Below are 20,213 nucleotides of genomic sequence, written 5' to 3' on the forward strand. Positions count from 1 at the left end.
ATCATTACAACGGTATGCAAACTATTTTGATTCTGTTGACGAACAATGGTATGATAATAAAAATAGTTGTCGAAATGAGGTGCATTGTTTTGGTATAGAAATATTAATGTCATTGCGATAATCTAGAAATTGCATAAATAACTACAAAATTTACTCTCGGGTCTTAGCTCATTATCCTCAGGGCGGTGAAATTTAGCAACAAAATATTTAATTTGAATAATTTGATAATAAACGTGCATTTCTCCTTCAAGTAAAATCTCTTCCCTGCAAAGTAAATCAACAAAAGTTATGTAATACGATTCAGACAGCATTGTAATGGCGCGCTGTTAAGTTGTAGTGTCCACGGCATGAGCGTTTACCTTTTAACTTGTCTAAAAAAATCGAAGGAATGTCAATCTTATGGACCATATAAAAGGTCTATTTTTAACTGTAATAAAGTTCCAAAGGGATGAAAAGTGAGGTAAAGTTTCCGATTATGGAAATGCGTTCTCTAAGAGCTGTTAGTTGAGACACTGAAATTATGTCGCTTTATATAATTATTCGCCTTCCGCTATGATGTTTAATATGCAATTTAAAGTCCGTATTTGGCGTTATTAGGATAAGTTAACGTTTTCAATTATTTCCTTGTTTTCGAAATATGTAATTTGTTCAAATTAAAAATAATGAATTCATTTAAATTGAAATACCATGTATATCATTCATACTTTCCTTGTATTAACATTGTTTGAAAGTAATTAAAACAATAATATGTAATATATTATAATTTATCCATGAGATGTTGACGGAAATATTAAAGCAATTACTTCGTATTACTTAACATTGATATAGGCTTGTCAATCGCTAATTATGCGTTAGTACGCAACTATCATTTAGTGGAAGTGTAATTTTATGCAAACAAATGCGTGAAAGGACGCGGTATGGCTATTAGCTTGTGTCGCCTTGCTCTCAAACCGTCATGTCAAGGACTTCTGACAATTGTTTCGGGTTGTTCAGCATGTAAAAGATTTTATGGTTAGTAAACTTTTCACAGTTGCTTAAGGTTGTTTAAAATTTGATATTTGAAGGTGAACAATTTATTATTGTAGTGTCGAACATGCGCAAGCTCTTAGCTTTTTAGTGTTTTACCTTACTTCAATGCAATCGATATCACTGTCACTATAGACAAATGGACTCTATTGTACGCACAATGGATTTTTGATACTTATCTTAAACTCTTGGCTTGAATAATATGTAATAGATTTGACATTTCAAATATTGTACAATGCTAAGATAAACATTATAAATACACAATGAAATCATACAAGCTGACCGACTAGCTAAAACTTTAGTGCCCTTTTATTTTATTATTTTTTTCTTAAATTATAAAATATTCTTCAGTTTGATTAATCATCAATTTTAATATTTATAATTATATTTACATTTATTAGTAGTTCGTTGTATATTGGGACGTAATTAACATCGAATGACGTATAATTTATGTCATAAAGCTATAATAATGAAAAAGCCAATTATATCGTAGTGATTACAATTACTGGGCAGTGCGTAAATAGTTGCAGATTGCATACCAGCGGGTCTGTGCAAACTCATATATAATTGACGAATTCGCATGTTGAAAAGACTAAAATGTAATCAGATGAGATGACATGATCAAATGATCAAAGATCGCCAATTTCCTTGGGTTTAAGACGGTTTGATTTTAAATCTCTAACATTTAATGCTTAAAAAGACTAAAAAAACTTATTGGACAACAACAGTTGTAGTTGAATTGAGTTTAGTTGCGTCTATTTTATTGAAATTCAAAGTTCGGAATGTGCAAATAGTTTCGAGCGAAATAAATTGACGATTGATTTATCTGTTCCTATTTGAATTATCTATGAAAAGTTTTAATAAAATATGACTAAAAATATTTCATTACCCATGTGATAAGACACCGAAATCTTATTTTATTTGATGTCGATTGGCAACATTAAAAATAATACAATTTGAAATTGCTTTAACCTCACTTAAGTGAGAACATTTCAGGTCATTAGCTTCGGGAACTGCAGCCGTATAAGCTTGACTAGACCAACAAGACATATTGTTAATATATCATTTAAATGTGTCACAGAATATGTCTCATGTTGCTTAAACGTTACATAATCGTTGAGATGGAGAACAAATCGTGCCATATAGTTTATTGATTCAGGTGTTCCCGTAAACGAATGACAAATGAAATAATTTCTGCGTGTCCACCTCCGCCATTACGTAACCGGTCACACGACACGTCTTGTTTAGGAAATGTTGATATATAGCTGGAATTTATTTGTTAAATCTCCTTCATCGTTATCTACCCCTGTTTAAATTAGATAACTGTTACAAATTGTTTTAATACATTAATATTTTTAGAGTACATAAAAAAATACATAACTAATACTAAGATTATATTAGTCCTATTTAGTAGACATATCTTATTAAATTTTAAAATGAAAACCTAAACTCTAATATAATAGAAAAGCTAAGCGTACCGCCGGTTACTTGCATCTCTGTATTAAAGGAATTTAGTTTTGTCCATGCCTTGTTTAATGTTGTGTTAGCCGTTAAAGGTAAGAAAGTGTTTAGTTTCATCCAGTGTCCAGCGAAATCAATCAATCAATGCCTGTACTCAACGCTGTATTACACAGCGAGCGTGAAGTTTGTATTGGGCTTGACAATAGTGGGAACAGTCCTGTGCCCGTACATTTCTGAGCTATTGGGGCTCCCATGTGATTAGAAGTAACAGATAAACAAATGTTTACTTGTTTATGTAATAGCGCAGATTCAACCGTTTCTATTTTGTTATTGGGTAAGAAGGCTTAGCTAATTCAAACGGAGCAAGGGCTACAAACTAGTTGTGGATAAATAGCGGGAATTTATTGACTAAATATATTTCGTCATTACGGTTTATCTTCTAAAATATAACTGGTATTGAACAGTGAAATTGAAATATAGACTAGGCTTTTATACAACTAGCTATAACTTATCAGATTAAGCTTAAATGTGATCGAAATCTGGAGGTGTTTTCATATAAATAGGCCAATTATATTGAAATATTACATCACTTTATTTACATATATAGTACGTGTTAATAAAAATCTATTTTATGGTAGAGGTTTTTAGAAATTCAGTTGAGAAGTTGTCCCGTCGATTCTTATTATAAAATAACTTAGAAGAATAATAAGCGTTGTTCGTACTTCGTACCTTATAAATGTGAGGTGGCAGGTTTTTATTAAAATTGTAAAAAAATCATTACCTATAATTTTTGTTTATTATTTTATAACTATATTTATGATTTTTCCATTTACAATAATATGTCTGGTTAGGATTGATAACAAATGATAAACAGTTTGGAAATAACGTGATAATTAATTCTTTCTTTTTTTCACAGAGCATGCCGCCGCCCGCCTAAGGCATGAGTGTGCGCGGAGCGGGGGGGCAGCGCTGCCAACTTATCTTGCAGCGTTGCCTCGCGATCCACCTCACGAAGCCGGGCAACGCGCCAGATGACTTCTGGATGTACGATTCTGGTTATCTGCTGTTCCAGGTGAGCAATATTTTCATATACTTCTATCTGTGTTATATATAACTTAAAAATTACACCAAGTAATTTTAACAGCTTTATTAATATTAATCAATTTTATTAATTACATAATACTATTGAAGTAATTCAATAGTCAATAATAAATGAGCTTTTATTTTTCAAGGTAATTTTTTATATTTTTGGTGCTTTTTTTGTGTAACTGTTCTATTATTTGGATTACTTTGATTTAACAAAAAGTTTTATATCCACACAGCATCACAATCAAACTTTTAGGGGTTTTGATTATTTGAAAGTTTTTGTATTGTAAATATGGCTAAATATAATCTCTCAAATATAGATATGCGTGAGAATCTAATTAGAATTTAATAATTGATTATTATTAATGTTAAATTTGAGTGTGTGAATGAGGTATAGGTTTGAATGAGATAGGAGAACTATTTTTACAATTAAACGTAATTGCGTCCGGAGCACTTGCAAATTAATTATTATTTATTATAGATAAAATTGACTTCTTACGGATCTGCTGAATGTATAATTTCCTTTATACGATACATTATGTATTTGACGACGTCACAATAAAATAAATATTACAATTATTTTTATACATATATAAACATTGATTATTTTTGCACACCTTATTTCTGCCAGTTTCAGTGAACTCTTACAAAAAGTTAACAATAATTCGACATGTTTGTTAAAAATTATAAGCGAAAGGGAAAATAAATTATTAATTTTATGACCGCTTTAAGCTATAAAAAGTACTTATGAACTGTTCGCTTCTATAATGTTTTATTACACTTTCGTTTTTCGATGCGTGAGAAATGACTGCGTTAGCATTAATGTTTATTTGTGAGTAGCTTTAGATAATGCGATACATACATGAGTGAATAAACATTTCATATTTAGCACCTTGAACGAGTCACTTTTACATTCAACTTAAGCTTGAAATATATGGTTTTGAGTTAGTTGCGTTTATATGTTATTATAAAATAATAAAAATTTACCAAAACTTACCAACTTTAACCAAAATTATTTCTAAGATTAGCATCGACGCATAAGATGTTATAATGTTGAAGTCAACACACACTTTCCATAACCTTTAACTTTACGCTCTTTCCGAGGCACTAAACTACACTGCCAATTCTGCTTCCTGCGCAGTGCAGCTACTGAGAATTCCTTGACAGAAAAAACAAATAATTTTTTAACATCCGATCCGGTTTTCGAACCTGACAGCTAAGCATCTCCAGCTTTATTTATTAGCCACTAAACTAACGACGCGTAGGTTCATAGTAATTAAATGATAAATAGTATTTGCTACTTCTATTTTTTATCTTTATTTATGTTTTGTGGCTGAATTACAAGTTATGTAATGTTACCTGTAATAATATGTCACTAATTATAGAATAAACAAAAATATTATCTTTAATATGTATTAATTATTTTGAGATTGTTTAATTTCAATGATATACAATGATATACAATTTTGTATGATATACATAATCAAATAATTAAAATTTATAAGAAACATACAAAATTTAAAGATCATTGTTGATTTAATCATTTTAAATTCAATAAATATTTAAAATTTGGCTACATTTTGTTAGATAAATGTAATGTTTTAATGCCATTTCCAGTGAAGTCATTGTTTTGGGGTCACAGCTGCCTCCAATTTCGTTCAACTAGACATTCATTGCAGCTGCATTTCCATGGATTCTGATTAGAACTAGATCTGCGTTCGTCAGTCTAGTGAATGATTACATTCACAGATGATATGTCTAGACATCTTAAATACAAATGTAAGGTGATTATAGATTGATATTTCACTCAAAACTATCAGCGATTTCAGACTTTTATTTACCAACCAATTGCCTATGATAAAACCTTTTTTTATACTTGTTTGTATAGATTATTCGTCAATAACACTCGGTACATTTCGAACCGGTGTTCCCTTAAGGATTTATTAGTATTTGTATACACCATTAGACCAACGAGGCAACTACTAACCGCGTATATGAGGAATAAGACCAGTTCTTACATAAGAATCAGTTTTTTACCGTCTGATGAGGCTCATCCTTACTGAATATAATTTGTTCTTCAATTAAAATTCTTAATTCTATAATGTACATAATTATCTAACATAGACCAGATGTTTCAGTTTTAAATAATTATAATTAAAATGCTTTCAGTCAGTTAATGAGTGTAATGCAAGCCATTAGACTAATCCAGACTATAACCGGTACATATGACCTAAATATATCACAAGTGCATCGGACTTGCATTATATATTGTGCTATTAATTTAAATCGAGCGAACTATATCGCTAATTTAGCTGTTAGTTTCATTTATGGACTTAGTATAAAGATGTAGCGATTTGAAAATTTTTGTTTATGTTCTTAGTACCTAAAGAAGTAATGTTAAATACATAGGTATCCTTAAGTACCGTGCAATTAATTGCCTGAATTCGTAAAAAAATTACATAATTACATAATGTGAAATTATACGATTAATGTAACGTGGTCACTCAATACTTATTTATTTATACTTTATTGCAGAACAATTAACAAAATATTTATACAATCAATTGTTAAATGTACAAAGAGGTAGGCCTCAGGCCTTTGGGCAGAAGATTAATGAAATTATATTTAAAAAAAATGTACAAAGTATATATATTGGATAGGGCACAATAAAAAAAATAATCAACAATCTATACAAAAACGTCATTAAAAAAGTGGAAAAGGATAGTTTTATATCTTTGTAACTTTTAATAATTAGTTAAAATATTTTATTAATATTGTTAATATGCTTACTGCGAGATAACAAAAGGGTTTTCATATTACCTCGCTCGTTACTTAACTCAGATTTGAAGCCACAGAAGTATGTGTTGGAAATCTGAAACCGATTGGTCAGCGACAAAGTTCATGCATAATTATTAAAAAAATATCAACCTTGTATCCGGTGCTGTAGAGTTCAATTTATTTAATTTGTTCGAACACGTTTGAGCAATGTGCGTGATTCGTTCGGAATTGAGAGCATTATAGATAATTCATGAATGATTTATCTGATAATGGATATTTGAGTCCGTTTATTGATTTTTATGTAAATTATGAGTTAAATTCTAAAACTATTTATGACAAACACATTTCCAAGAATGTGAATTCATACACGTATCCAATTGAGCTTTCCCGGATAAAAAATTTCCTTATTATTGCTGCTACAAATAAATATTCATAATTATGTGATACTAGCTACCCAACCACACTTCGTACGAGGAAAATTAGAGATTTATCATATTTGCACGAATGATAAAGAAGCCAATGAAAGGAAATTAAAATATTCTTTACTCGAGTAGTCTCATAAAAGCACTAATGACTCGTCACACTACAGTATTGATTCCAATGTGAAGTTGCCGACTATTTCGCAGTGTAGATTCTACCAAGAAAAACTGGCTAGAACGACTACGTTGGCTTTATGAACTTAAACAAACGTAAATTATAGCTTTGTAAGATTTTTATGAGGATGGTGATTATTGTGAAAAATCATTATCAATTTTATAATAAGTCATAAGGAAATCGAAATAAATACATCCGATCCGACATCTTCATCTTTATTTATCATTATTTTGATATCCACTGGAGGTATAATAAGCACACGCGATAGATAAAGTTATCGACAACGTTAGGAATATAAGATACTCAATCTCCATATATCGCTTGAACATATAATAAAATATTTATTATATTTGCAGAAGCGTAATAAAATTAACCGAAGTTACGTGAGGCTACCATAGGAACTGAGAACGAGAAAGTACAACGCAGGTCACTTGCGGGCCCTTTATAAATCTTATACGTGCGTTGTAGCGCGTCATTGTTTCATTTTAGTATGGAGATATGTCAGCTAGATAAAATGAATGGCCGCTATCTTTGAGATTATGCGAGAATATTTTGTTAACTTTCATATTATTATGGAGAATATTGTATACGACAATGTTTCGCGCGAATAGAATCACTTTTATATTAAATATAATAATAAATCCATAACATTTTTCAGATGATTTACTTGAAATATATTTATTAATTCTTATTAAAGATTTTTTTCTTCTTTTTATGCAGGTACGTTCACGACAAGAATTAATAGTCGTATTATAAATAATTGCGTTTCGTCCTAAGCTGTATCATAACTCAATAACATGTTTGATCGAATTTAAGCTGCTATTGTTTAATAAAAAATATGACTGTGTCTATGTACACAGTAGTGTGAACACATGCATCACACAAACACCATTCTATATATGCTGCAACAATAAATATAATGAAACATTTGGAAGGAAGGTATCAAAAGTACGTCTACTTTTGGAATCATTTAAAGGAAAATATCTACCTTCACCGCCATTAGGTCCAGGGAATAAGGCTTTCTATAATTTTATTTTATCTTCTAATTCTATTTTTATTTGCAGTTTACAGTTATATATAATATATATACAACTGTATGATATTATGTTTCAAGTACAAGTTAAAAATACGAATGTACTACCTACCACAAAACATCCGTATTATATACTTCAATTTATTATCTGCAAATTGTAAAACAAATTTGAAAAGGCATTAATGTAAAAGTGATATCTACAAATAGAACAAAAATATAACAAAACGAAGCTGAATGGATCGTTATTTTCAATTCGCTTCAAACAATGGATCGCTCGGTCGCTTTTGTTTGTTCTGAGATTTCATCTGTCCAGCGTAGAGTCGCCAGATTCGACGTCAGCCTTTCGGACATTATCGCTATAAAATTAAATTATTAAAACGTGCTGTCGATGATTTACTTTTTGTTGTTATATTTAATATAGATTTAACTATTTATGAAATTGCTAGTTACGGCCGATGTTGAGGTTGAGGGAGGGCGTCATAGGGGTTCAGCCGTAAGGTGTAGGTATAAAAAGTAGCTTATGAAATTCAAGCTATAATAAACCAAATTTCATCATATCCGTACAGCTTAGCCGTACCAGACAGACAGGATAGACAGACAGACAGATAGAAGATTTATTTTCACATTTAAAATATTGGTATTGATTAATATCAAACACATTACTATTATTGTTAATTATTAATATTTTTACGACATTTATGCTTATATTTGCAATAACACATTTTGTGTAAATGGATACAAGTCACCATAAAGATTATATAATATATTTGTTTTATAATTTAACCAACAAACTTATTTTGAATTAATTTAAATGCATTATACCTATATTAAAAGCAGCTTAATATTTAAAATAATATATTTATTTCAAAAATAATTTATTGTACTGAATATTTATTTATTTAGAAATAAACAAACTGGAATATTATATTATTGAAACTAAATTGTAATACATATATCTATGAAATTTCAACTTATAGGTACAATTCGCACAATCTAAGTTGGCTGGCCTGTATTTAAGCTCTGGGAGACGTATTTCTGTGAAGCTATACGTCAGTAGGAAATAAACGAAAATCGACTATTTATATAATTGTAACCGAACAACATGCGTATTTTCTGGTCAGGTATTAGTTATTTTGTTTCTAAAATTATGTTTATACATATAAATATTTTATTTATATCAATATAATTTCTTTCAGATAAATAAGAAGGCGCTTATTGTAAAATTAGCACAGAGCAGTGCCATAGTAACAATTAAATGTTACTTTTTTAGTTTTCGGTTCACAACTCACAGTATTAAATAATCGGGAAAGTCTTGTTTTCTCTCATTTTTATGTCGAGTCTAGTCTGACGCCTCGTAATTTCCTCTGCAGACGAATCCGGGACACTTATGAACGAAAATAGTATTATTGGAGAGGATTAAATTTCTATTGTGATATGAGATTGCGTTACGATGAAAACTTTTAATAAAACTATTTATAATATTATCCGTTCGTGCCACGAAGCCATGTATTTAACATACATATATATTTATTTATACTTCGTTTTTTTTATATAACAATCTAACAAAGTATCGGTACTTTAAACATGGGCGACGTATGGTATCCATTTCATATATTATTTTTATTACGTTGCTGTTAACGATTGCGTGATTATGAATTTGTAGATGTGTAAGAGTTTTAAACCATGAAGGTTTAATATTACCATAATAGGGAAATATAAGATTGTTTGAGGTTGTCACGTTATGCTTAGATGTCTACACTTCTAACAACTGGAACACCGCGGAGGCCTCGACCACTTCCTCGAAGGTATCTTTATTACGTTACCGTTCTACATTCACTTGTTACAAAAATAATGTCATCTTTTTATAAAAATTAAGTAATTGAATGTAATTTTAGGCTATTATCAATGATAGCCACGACCTGGTCATGATTTATTCTTATTTTATTTAGTGGAACTTTGTGATTAACTGACAGGCTCAGGCTGGTTAAGTTTAAGAGATTATGTTAAGAAAATGTTTTATTTTCAATTTTTTTATTTCGATTCGATACTAACGACTTATTGGATATTTTGATTAAATATTTCTTAGAGCTCAAACTTGTAATTATTGAAGGTTTAAAGGCTTATATTACGAATAAAACCTTAGTCGTTGATTTTGAAGAAACGCTGCATAAAGGCTATGAACAAACTGATACATGTTTTATTTTAATCAATTAATAATTGCTGGTGACATAGATTAGTTTTTATGTGTTTATCCCGAAAGTAATAACTTTTTACATAAATTATATTTATTATCTATATGAAAAATAAATGCTACACTTGAGTATGAATAATATTATACTAATATCACAAAATACATCAAGTCTAATTATATTTATTAAAAAATCTTTTAGCCCATAATATGTGATTAAAAAAAGAATTTAGTGGCGAGAAAGAAACGTCATTTCCGCTATGTCCCACTTAAATTGAACTCTTAAAAGGGTTCCCAAAACATCACCTAGTTAATGGTTTATTTTTAAAGCATCCACAAAGTGGTGTTTATATTCATTTGTACCAGAAGTTACACAAATGTTTACTTTTCACTCGTAATAACTTAGCTTTGTTCTTTGACCGACGGTGTCATAAAAAAAGAATTGAAATTTTGAAATTTTCATGTCACAAATGTAATCTCGTTCACGGTTTTCGTTATAAAATAATTACACCTTTATGTCAAGCTATTGTTGTTTAGTAAAAAAAATATGTGATAATAATTAATATGATGAAATTGCGAATTTATTTTTGCAATGAAAATTGGATTTACAAAATTAGATTGTATATTATTTATGAAGACATGCTGTAATATTGAAATTGTATTAGGTGGGCGTGGTTTAACGGAGCGGTGTGGATAATTGCTAAAGATTGTTCCATTGTAGTGGTAAAAAGTATTTTAAGAGTCCGCAAATGTCCCAAAATGTCCACCGCAAAAGCTTCCTAGGGATAAGATTTTCCTTATAAATACAAATTAATATTCAAATCATTCAATCGATTTTAGTTTAATTTGGTTTCACCATCTCAGCTCTATATATATTTAATTAAAATGTCGTTTATCTTGAATCTTTTCACACGTATCCGGTAAAATGCCTTTCGTTTTCTGAGTAAAGTTTTTGTTCAATACAAAAAGCTTATATATACTGATCGTAATCTCCGTTTTCGATTCAAACTATTGTTAGTTAAGAGTTTAATTTGTCATAGTTTAAAGTAACTCAGCCGTAGTTTATGTGTTATTGTGTATGAATTTAATTTTATGTTCTATACACTTTCATCGCATTTCTGTAGATTCCAATAAAGAGCCGTGAGAAACTATCGCGTAAAAAATTTTTAAACCTATGGACCTTTAGGCGTGGTTTTATGTACGAAATTATTAGTTTAAGATTAATTAGTTAAATATTATAAAGTGCTTATAAGAGGTTACTTAAATAAAGTATATTTTGATGTTAAAAATATTATAAATTTATTAATATTATAAGTTTTTAGTAGTAATAGAATAAATGGTTCAAACTATATAGGGTCTTTACTACTCACAAAACCGTCATAATATTATGCACGTATAACAGGTGTCGTACACGTTTTTTAACTAATTATTGCAGACGTACAGACAAAAAATCGACGTGAAGAAAAAAGTCAATAAATTTAAAAGAAAATGCTTTTACAAAAAGATATTTTGTAAATATCTTAAAAGCCTCTTTCTTAGAAAACTTTTTTGTTATGCGCATTAACGACTAGAACAACATTCTAGATTAGAACACAATTCTTGATAATTTGTTTCTGTACTTTGCGAATAAATGAATAATAAATGGTTTTACTACAAGAAAAATTAATTGCTATGGGATATACGTTTTGTGTTATACAGGTTGAGAGACTGTCAAATGGGCTATCTAAAATAGTAAGTGGTCACCGCTGCCTAAAGACATTGTTAGTTTAAGAAATATTAATAATTCTTCATATCACTAATGCACCACCACTCATGGAAACGAAGGTATTATGTGCTTCATGCCTGTAGTTACACTGGCTCACTTGTCCTTCAAACTGAAACACGACATTACTAAGAATCACTGTTGAGAGGGTGGTACTAACCCCGACGGGCTTACACACAGCCCTACCAACAAGTAAACAATTTATAATTTACATCAAAATCCTGACCCCGGTATATGTCCTTCTATAAATTAAACATAATTGATGAATAAATTATCTTATTTCTAACAGCCGTTATAAATGATATGCAACATAAATAAAACACTATAATAAAGTGAAATACTTGTCAATTATATCGTATAATCACTTTCTCGTGGTCATTTTGCACATACGATGGATTATCTATAAATCTTGATCGTTAAATGATTGGCTTATGTAAGTGATGATATCTTGTAAGTAGGATGGTCATTACCGTACAGCCTGCAGCGGAATGACGTTTTAAGGGCTTTTGATTAACCATATAAATCGTGGTCTTCAATTACTCGAAGATATGTGGCGTATATATAAGTGAGAACTGTTTCGAGTTCCGCGAAGATTATATACCTACATAGTAAAAAAGATAAATCTTACGATACATTAATAATATACGAAAGTGAATTTTTAAAGTTTTTTTAAAAAGTCCTAATTGCAAATTGTAAGTCCTGCTACATTTCCTTGATAGTAACACGTACTATACTATATACTAACTATTCCTAACATAAGCAACCGATACAACTACGATGTTCTGTTCTGGTGCCCAAAGTTACATTGACTACATCGTCCTGATGTTTAGCGATAAAATAATTGATTATTATACCAGAAGGTGATTGCACAAAGCGCTAATGCTGTTTGAAAATGTGTTTGTTTATTTATTTCGTCTCTTCAGATACAGTCTTTAAATATTTAGAACAAAAAAAAAAAAGTTTAAGCATATTATTTTAGAGTCGATTTTGTTCGTTTAGAAACTATTTTTTTTATTATTATAAACACACTTGCATACTAAAGCTTTTATTGATTGTATACTTCGTTAATATCTTTAATTGTTTAGTTCGTAAGACTTATGTTAGGGTATCCAATACGTCTCACATAAATGTCTTTAGAATGCCATCTATCTTGATTCAATTAATTTAAAATAGAACTGCTCTATTCTACTGACAGATAGTTCATGTTTTGACCCGTGAGGTAATCTTTTAAGCGCTCGCGTTATATAAATGTTCTTTTAAAGTTATGTATCTTAATTTTGTGCTTTTGTGAACACAATTTTTTATAGTTCTCGGGTGATTAGTATCATTTAATTGTATACCGTATGACTTTGAAATAAGAGCTATAAATTTTTAACGATTTTGTAAACATTCTCTACCCTACAGTACACGTGTGTCAATTACACGGCTCGTTATCGTTTTAACTTCATTTAATTCTATTGATACGATAATAGAAATCGTAATATACGTTACGTAATAAGCCCTTTCTATTGGAGAATAGGTTAAGAAAACCAGTAGTTGTTTATATTGAAACTTTCCTTGGATCAATGCAATTTTATAAATATATCAACGGAAGATACAATTGCAATTATTTGACAATGTCTGGTGAAGGATTTCCTTCACTATTCATAACCTATTTTTATTCTGCCTGATACAACTGGCTAAAGTATTTTCAGGCTTCGAGAAAGCGATAGACTCACCCACTCATTAGATATTCTACCACCATCATCATCATCATTTAACCAATCGTTGTCCACTGAACATAGGAATTGGGAGAGCCTAAGGCAGTTTTGTTCGTGTCATAGCACTCTAAGCTGATTTAAAATTTGTGGAATCGCTTCATTGTTAGTGGCAAATTTCGGCATCGTATGTAGTCACTGGTAAAATGCATTGGTTAAATACTATCACCATACTGGAACCGAAATACAATATGTATTCCTTTTGCTGTTTGAAAGACGTCTTATTTCAAGATATATGTAGTGTCAGACACAGTTAATACTAGCTAATCCTGCGGCTTTACCGGTGCGAAATTTATAGAACTTTACTTACAGGACACGACAGTCTCCGCCAATTTCGATCCCTCAAGGGATAAATTAAAAAAAAAAAGTGTTTCCCCGGGACAAACTATATCTATATCAAAGTTTAAACGTGAAAAGGTAACAGAGTTACACGCGCATTTATATTAGTATAGATTATATTTACTTTTTATGTCATTTAATGTTTACGGTTACTGGAGACTTCTTACTATAAAGCGGACCATTTGCTCATGTGTTAAAAAAACAGTAATAAAATATAAGTACGTTACACTTTTAGATAATTTTAAACGCAAAAAATTTGAAGGTGAAACCAAAATTATTGAAATATATAATAAATCTTGTAAATTTACATATTTTTTTAATAAATTGCATGTTAATTTCAAGCCAAATGAAAGTCCGGGAACTCGACAAAATATCTGATTATAAGATTTCAAGTTCATTGCCGCTATTACACTTTTCTCGGTAGTAATTACTGTCATTAGTCGTAATAATTGCGGCTCCACAGCTATTTGACAAAGAGCTTTCCCATAGTGAAGATTTAGTTAACAAAATAATACAAAACATAGATTTACTTAACGAAACAATAATAACATAGCGCCCAATAATACTTTGAAGACTTTTAAGTTTGACCTACTAAAAATATTGTTATATTATAGAAATAAAATGTACAATATTTATTAATGTATATCGGATATCGGTTGAAGTAACGGATAGGAACATTAAAAAGTTATTGTTAATGAATGAGCCGGCTGGAACCGAATTTTGATTAAGTGGGATTTATTATATATTGAATATAATAAATCCCACTTAATCAAAAAATATTTAAAAAAAAATTAGGGCAATAGATTTTATTAGAATAATGGTCTACGCAGTTTCCCCGCGATCTAGCGGCTCGTCAGGTGTTAACAATATATATATATATATATATTCCATACTATAAATTTATTTATGCAGCAATCGTCTAATAATTTATTATTTAGCTTTATGTGATATTATAATTTATAACACCATTTAAACAATTACGCAAACGTCGTTAGAATTATATGTATAAGTTTAATATGCCATATATTTCTTTGAAGGTGTATAAATTTTAACTTTAATGTTAACTTATTAAAGTAACTTTGTTTATCTGTCTGTCTATAACTATTTTACTACCAAACCACTGAACCGAATTTGATGAGATTTGGCATAAAGCAAGCTTTTTTATACATAAAATCTGACGATCAATATCCTAAACTGCGAACGAAGCCGCTAGGGACGAGTATTTTCAAATCAAAAATCAAAATCAAAATACTCTTTATTGTACACTAGTAAACATATAGTTGGAAACATAGAGCCGAGATGGCCAGGTGGTTAGAACGCGTGCATCTTAACCGATGATTTCGGGTTCAAACCCAGCCAGGCACCACTGAATTTTCATGTGCTTAATTTGTGTTTATAATTCATCTCGTGCTCGGCGGTGAAGGAAAACATCGTGAGGAAACCTGCATGTGTCTAATTTCAACGAAATTCTGCCATACGTGTATTCCGCCAAACCGCATTGGAGCAGCGTGGTGGAATATGCTCCAAACCTTCTCCTCAAAGGGAGAGGAGGCCTTTAGCCCAGCAGCGGGAAAATTTACAGGCTGCTAAAATAAAAACATATAGTTTAATCACGTTTAAGAAAGATGCACAGGCGGCCTTATCGCTAAAACAGTGATCTCTTCCAGGTAACCTTAAGATCGAGGAAAGAAACAGAGATAAAAAGAAAAGAGAGAGAAAGAGTTAGGGGTATACAAAGCAGCGGTGTCTTTTATATGTATTATTTTAGTAATTGTACTTTATTAAATAAACTTCTCATAGAGTAAACGATATTGAAATTTAATTCTTATAACCAACACTTTTTTAACAGAGTCTCTTAAACTGCATGTCTACGAGAACTGAGAAATCTCATATATACATAAAAACACCATTTAAATTATCTCGTGTAACACAAACATTGACTTGTGGTCGCGCAGGGAAATTATTTAATAGCATATTTCCGTATGTTCCATAATACCTATCGCATATCATAGTACTAAGAACGTCTAACGCATGCCTTTCTAATAAGAATTTAATATTTCTTATTAATATGTTGATTTTAATAAGTAAGTTTCATATACTATCAGGTTTAATAAGCATTTTCGATAGAAACTCTATAAAAAAGGAGTAACTGTCTAAGAATAATTTTAAGACGAAAACTATCTACAGATTTTGCAGTAAAATTGGCGTAACACTTGTACTCCGCGAAGTTAAATCGAGCGAAGGAAATTTGTGGAGCAAGTTTCTGGAGCCTACGCGCTTTCGATTCGACATTTGCTACCAATTTCACGTTGACTTTATTTTTCAATTTAAATGCTTAAAAGAAGTTAGCTTAGTTTTTATTATTCCAACATTTGATTAGGTGACACGTTTTGATGTCACTTTTTAACTTCATACACACGAATATTTTAAAATATACAAAATGAAGCAATTCGTGCCGTAAAGTGTCGTGTATGAATAATAAAAACAATAGTTGTATACTTCATATCGACGTCAAAATAATTTTTCGCATATTGTCCTGTAATTTCAGTGGTTTTAATAAACCGAGATCGGGTTATTACTATGTTAAAATTCAACGCAATCACTCTAGTGGAACAAACAGAGTTACTTTCGTACGTATAATGTATTCGTCAGACAAGCAGTGCTTACGCACACATGTCGAAGGCACATTACTTTTTCTCAGCCTCAAATTATTGAGGAGTTCAAATCTAAACAAGCATCAATGCATGTTCTCTTAAATGGGCGTTATTCATTTATTGATTCATGCTTAGCGGTGATGAAACAAATTGTGAAACTTGCATGTATCGGATGAAATTTGGCCTCATGTACACCCGCCAACACAGTAGATCAGCAGCGTATTGCAATAGGTTCCAAACAATCACTCAAAAAAAAAAAACAGGAAGTATTAACGCAGCGATGGGACATTCGCGGTATTACCATTTGCAGTTAGAATATTATCTACAGCAAATGCTAATAATATACTGCTGCTTATTGAGTTTCTTATTTTTTCATTATTAATACAGTAAATCTATATTATTAAATGATATTAAAGTAAGCTTCCAATACGTTCACATTTGCGTTATTATTCCTTACGATGCGTTATTCCTTTGACCAAAGACGAATGTGTATGAAATATAAATTACAGTAACACAATCGCTTCCGTAGGTTCATCACATACGATGTTTGACCTCTGAACCATTAGATCTTTAACCTGATACTACGACTAGTTATTACATGCATATCATTGCATCTATCATAAATTACAATTTGACAAACAAGAGAATTCTCTTTTATATGTTTTTATTAAATAAACAAATTCAATTATTGAATATCATTTTGTTTTACGTATATACAGGATATAACTGGATGATGTTGTAGTTTAACTATAATTTATACTTTATCTGATATATATTTTTAAGCGTAAAGCAATTTGCTGTAAAATTAGTTTGGGACTTGGATCTGGTTATGTATATAAATTATGAGATCTACAAGGCAGTAAAAAAAAAAAAAATCCCCCTTAATGACTGGAGAGGATCAAGCGAAAAGGTTTTATGTGCTGGAGAGTGTAGCACCTACTTCCTAATTCGGCGCTTTGTCGCCGATATGAAATGAGCCAGTCGACCAAACATATTTAACAAATAAATAACAAGTAAAAGTTATTTAAAGGGACTTTCGTAAAAATGATCCGAGATGGCCCAGTGGTTAGCACGCGTGCATCTTAACCGATGATTTCGGGATCAAACCCAGGCAGGCACCACTGAATTTTCATGTGCTTAATTTGTGTTTATAATTTATCTCGTGCTCGGCGTTGAAGGAAAACATCGTGAGGACCTGCATGTGTCTAATTTCAACGAAATTTTGCCACATGTGTATTCCGCCAACCTGCATTGGCAGCGTGGTGGAATATGCTCCAAACCTTCTCCTCAAAGGGAGAGGAGGTCTTTAGCCCAGCAGTGGGAAATTTACAGGCTTCTAATGCTAGTAAAAATGAATCAGATGCGGAAAAGAATGTAATAGTACAGTCATGCATAATTAATTATGTTAAATTCTTATCAATAACGCCGATAAATCTACTTTTGAAATATGAATGACAATCTAGATTTTACTGTATTGGTCCGCTTTACCTTATAAGGTCATCGTTATAATTTATCAACAGTTCCGGACTAAGGCGATAAAATCGTCTACTCTTATAATAAGTAATAACATTTCCGTACTGTAATAAAGACATAACTCTTACACTCAATTATGAGTAAAAGGAAAAGTATTTAGAAAAAGTCATTTTTAAATAAAAATGTGAGATTTATTTCCATAGAAAGGAACGAGACCGAATGGATCACCGGATGTGTTGTAGTCACCTTTAGCTCGTAAAACTGGCATAAAAATATAAAGCACTCGTTATGCAGTCAGTATGCCGCCAACCTCTAAATTCGTACAATATCCTTAGTACTTTAAACCGGGTCACATATCCTTTAAATCAGAACACAGTGGTACAGAGAAATTACGTTTGATCATTAAATAATAATGGATCAGTGAGTTTTATCATCCCATACGAGCCTGCACAATGCCTGATATATAAACTATTTAGTATATTTTAAAAATTCACTCGTCCTTAGACATTACTCGTCTCCTGTCTGTGCACGCATCAAGCGGAAACCACGGGATATTTCGAAACTCAATATGAAGGGAAGCTATTCCGGGAAATGAAAAAGTTCCCATAGAGTATTTAAAATACTTTATCCGTCCGTGGTCCGTATCGGTTATACACTTATTTTATCGTGTATACTTGCATAACGTTACAAATTTGTTTGGTAAAATAAAAAAATGATTTGAAAACAAAACTTACTGACTCTTTTGAAATTCGATGATTATTTTAAATTCTCCTTTTTTGTCATGATGTTAATCATATAGACTAACCATTACTTATGTAATATTTATTTCATAAAAGTATTATAAAATAACAAAAAACCTGTTATTAGAATATAATATTATCATTGGATGTTATGAATTTTATTTAAAACAACTGAAATTATTCTATTAAAACATTCAAATGCTGAGTATCATAAATCTTAAATGTTGTAAAATATTCTCATAAATGACTAATTAACATACGAAATAACAATAAACTTAGAATAACGGTGCAGTGAAGCGATATTAGCGAAAATAGCAAAAAACATGTTCCATTGTTCAAGTACTGTTACATACGTTTGATGTAACAACTAACATGTTGTTCGTATTACGTGTACATAATAACTGCTGGAGGAGAGCTTTATTATGAAAAAGGTCAATTTTAATAATGCCTTTTTCATTTGTCGAAAGTTCAATACACCCCGATTGCCTTTATATGAATACTCCTTGAAATTATACTTCCGTTTATCAATAGAGACTATAATAGTATAAAAGTAAGCAGTGTATTTGTTTGTTTTTCGTCCGTATTTATAATTAAATTGGTATCAACATTATTTTTTGTATAGTTGTGGTTAGTTTATGTAAAATTATCGAGCGAAGACGCAAGTAATTTTTCTGTGAAAGAATTATCACAAATCGCGGAAATGTTGGCAGTGTTGCACTGTCCGTGGTTCGGAAAGCATGTGAAGCTATTTGTTGCATCTAATATACTGCCCAGTTCGGATTTCCGTTGATTCCGTCGTTGAGATTGTCGCAGCTGCCGAAATCAGTTTGGAGATAAATATTTTAACTTAATTATAAGTAATTTATGTTTTATTCGAACATTATTATCATTCCAAAAGTTTTTGTTGAGAAACAATTTAAAATATCAATTTACATAAATTATGACACTTAATATAGCCTTATAACCACTAAGTAACCAATAAACACCAAATTCGTAACAACATTTTTATCGTTGTTGCATTAAAATTATCATAAAATGCTTACCAAGCCTGACTCAGTTTTTTTAATTTTTCCTTAAAGATATGGCGCACATTCTCTCAGATATTGTGTAACATGTAATAACAATCCTTCCAACCTTGCCACGATCTTCTTATCAATGCTATCGTTATTGTTATTATTTCCTCATTTGATATCGATGAATTCAACCAAATGAATAATTCATTACTTGGAGTAGACATATCTTAAGCTAGTTCAATTATCTGACTACCTGGTCATAGTAAAAAATGACATATTTAATTTGAATATTTCAAAGAATGATTCGGA

At 30.7% G+C, this 20,213-nt stretch overlaps 1 protein-coding gene across 1 annotated transcript in view; it reads left to right on the forward strand.

Moving 5' to 3' along the window:
* LOC125064090 (probable serine/threonine-protein kinase DDB_G0272282) overlaps positions 1-20,213 on the forward strand; it is a 146,957-nt gene that overhangs the window by 38,003 nt on the left and 88,741 nt on the right. The window contains exon 2 of the mRNA XM_047670878.1: positions 3,404-3,559. Coding sequence (XP_047526834.1) covers positions 3,428-3,559 — 132 coding nt within the window. The 5' untranslated portion in view covers positions 3,404-3,427. The remainder of the gene's footprint in view (positions 1-3,403; positions 3,560-20,213) is intronic.

The sequence above is a fragment of the Vanessa atalanta genome, chromosome 5 (genome assembly GCF_905147765.1).
Source record: "Vanessa atalanta chromosome 5, ilVanAtal1.2, whole genome shotgun sequence".
NCBI lineage: Eukaryota > Metazoa > Arthropoda > Insecta > Lepidoptera > Nymphalidae > Vanessa > Vanessa atalanta.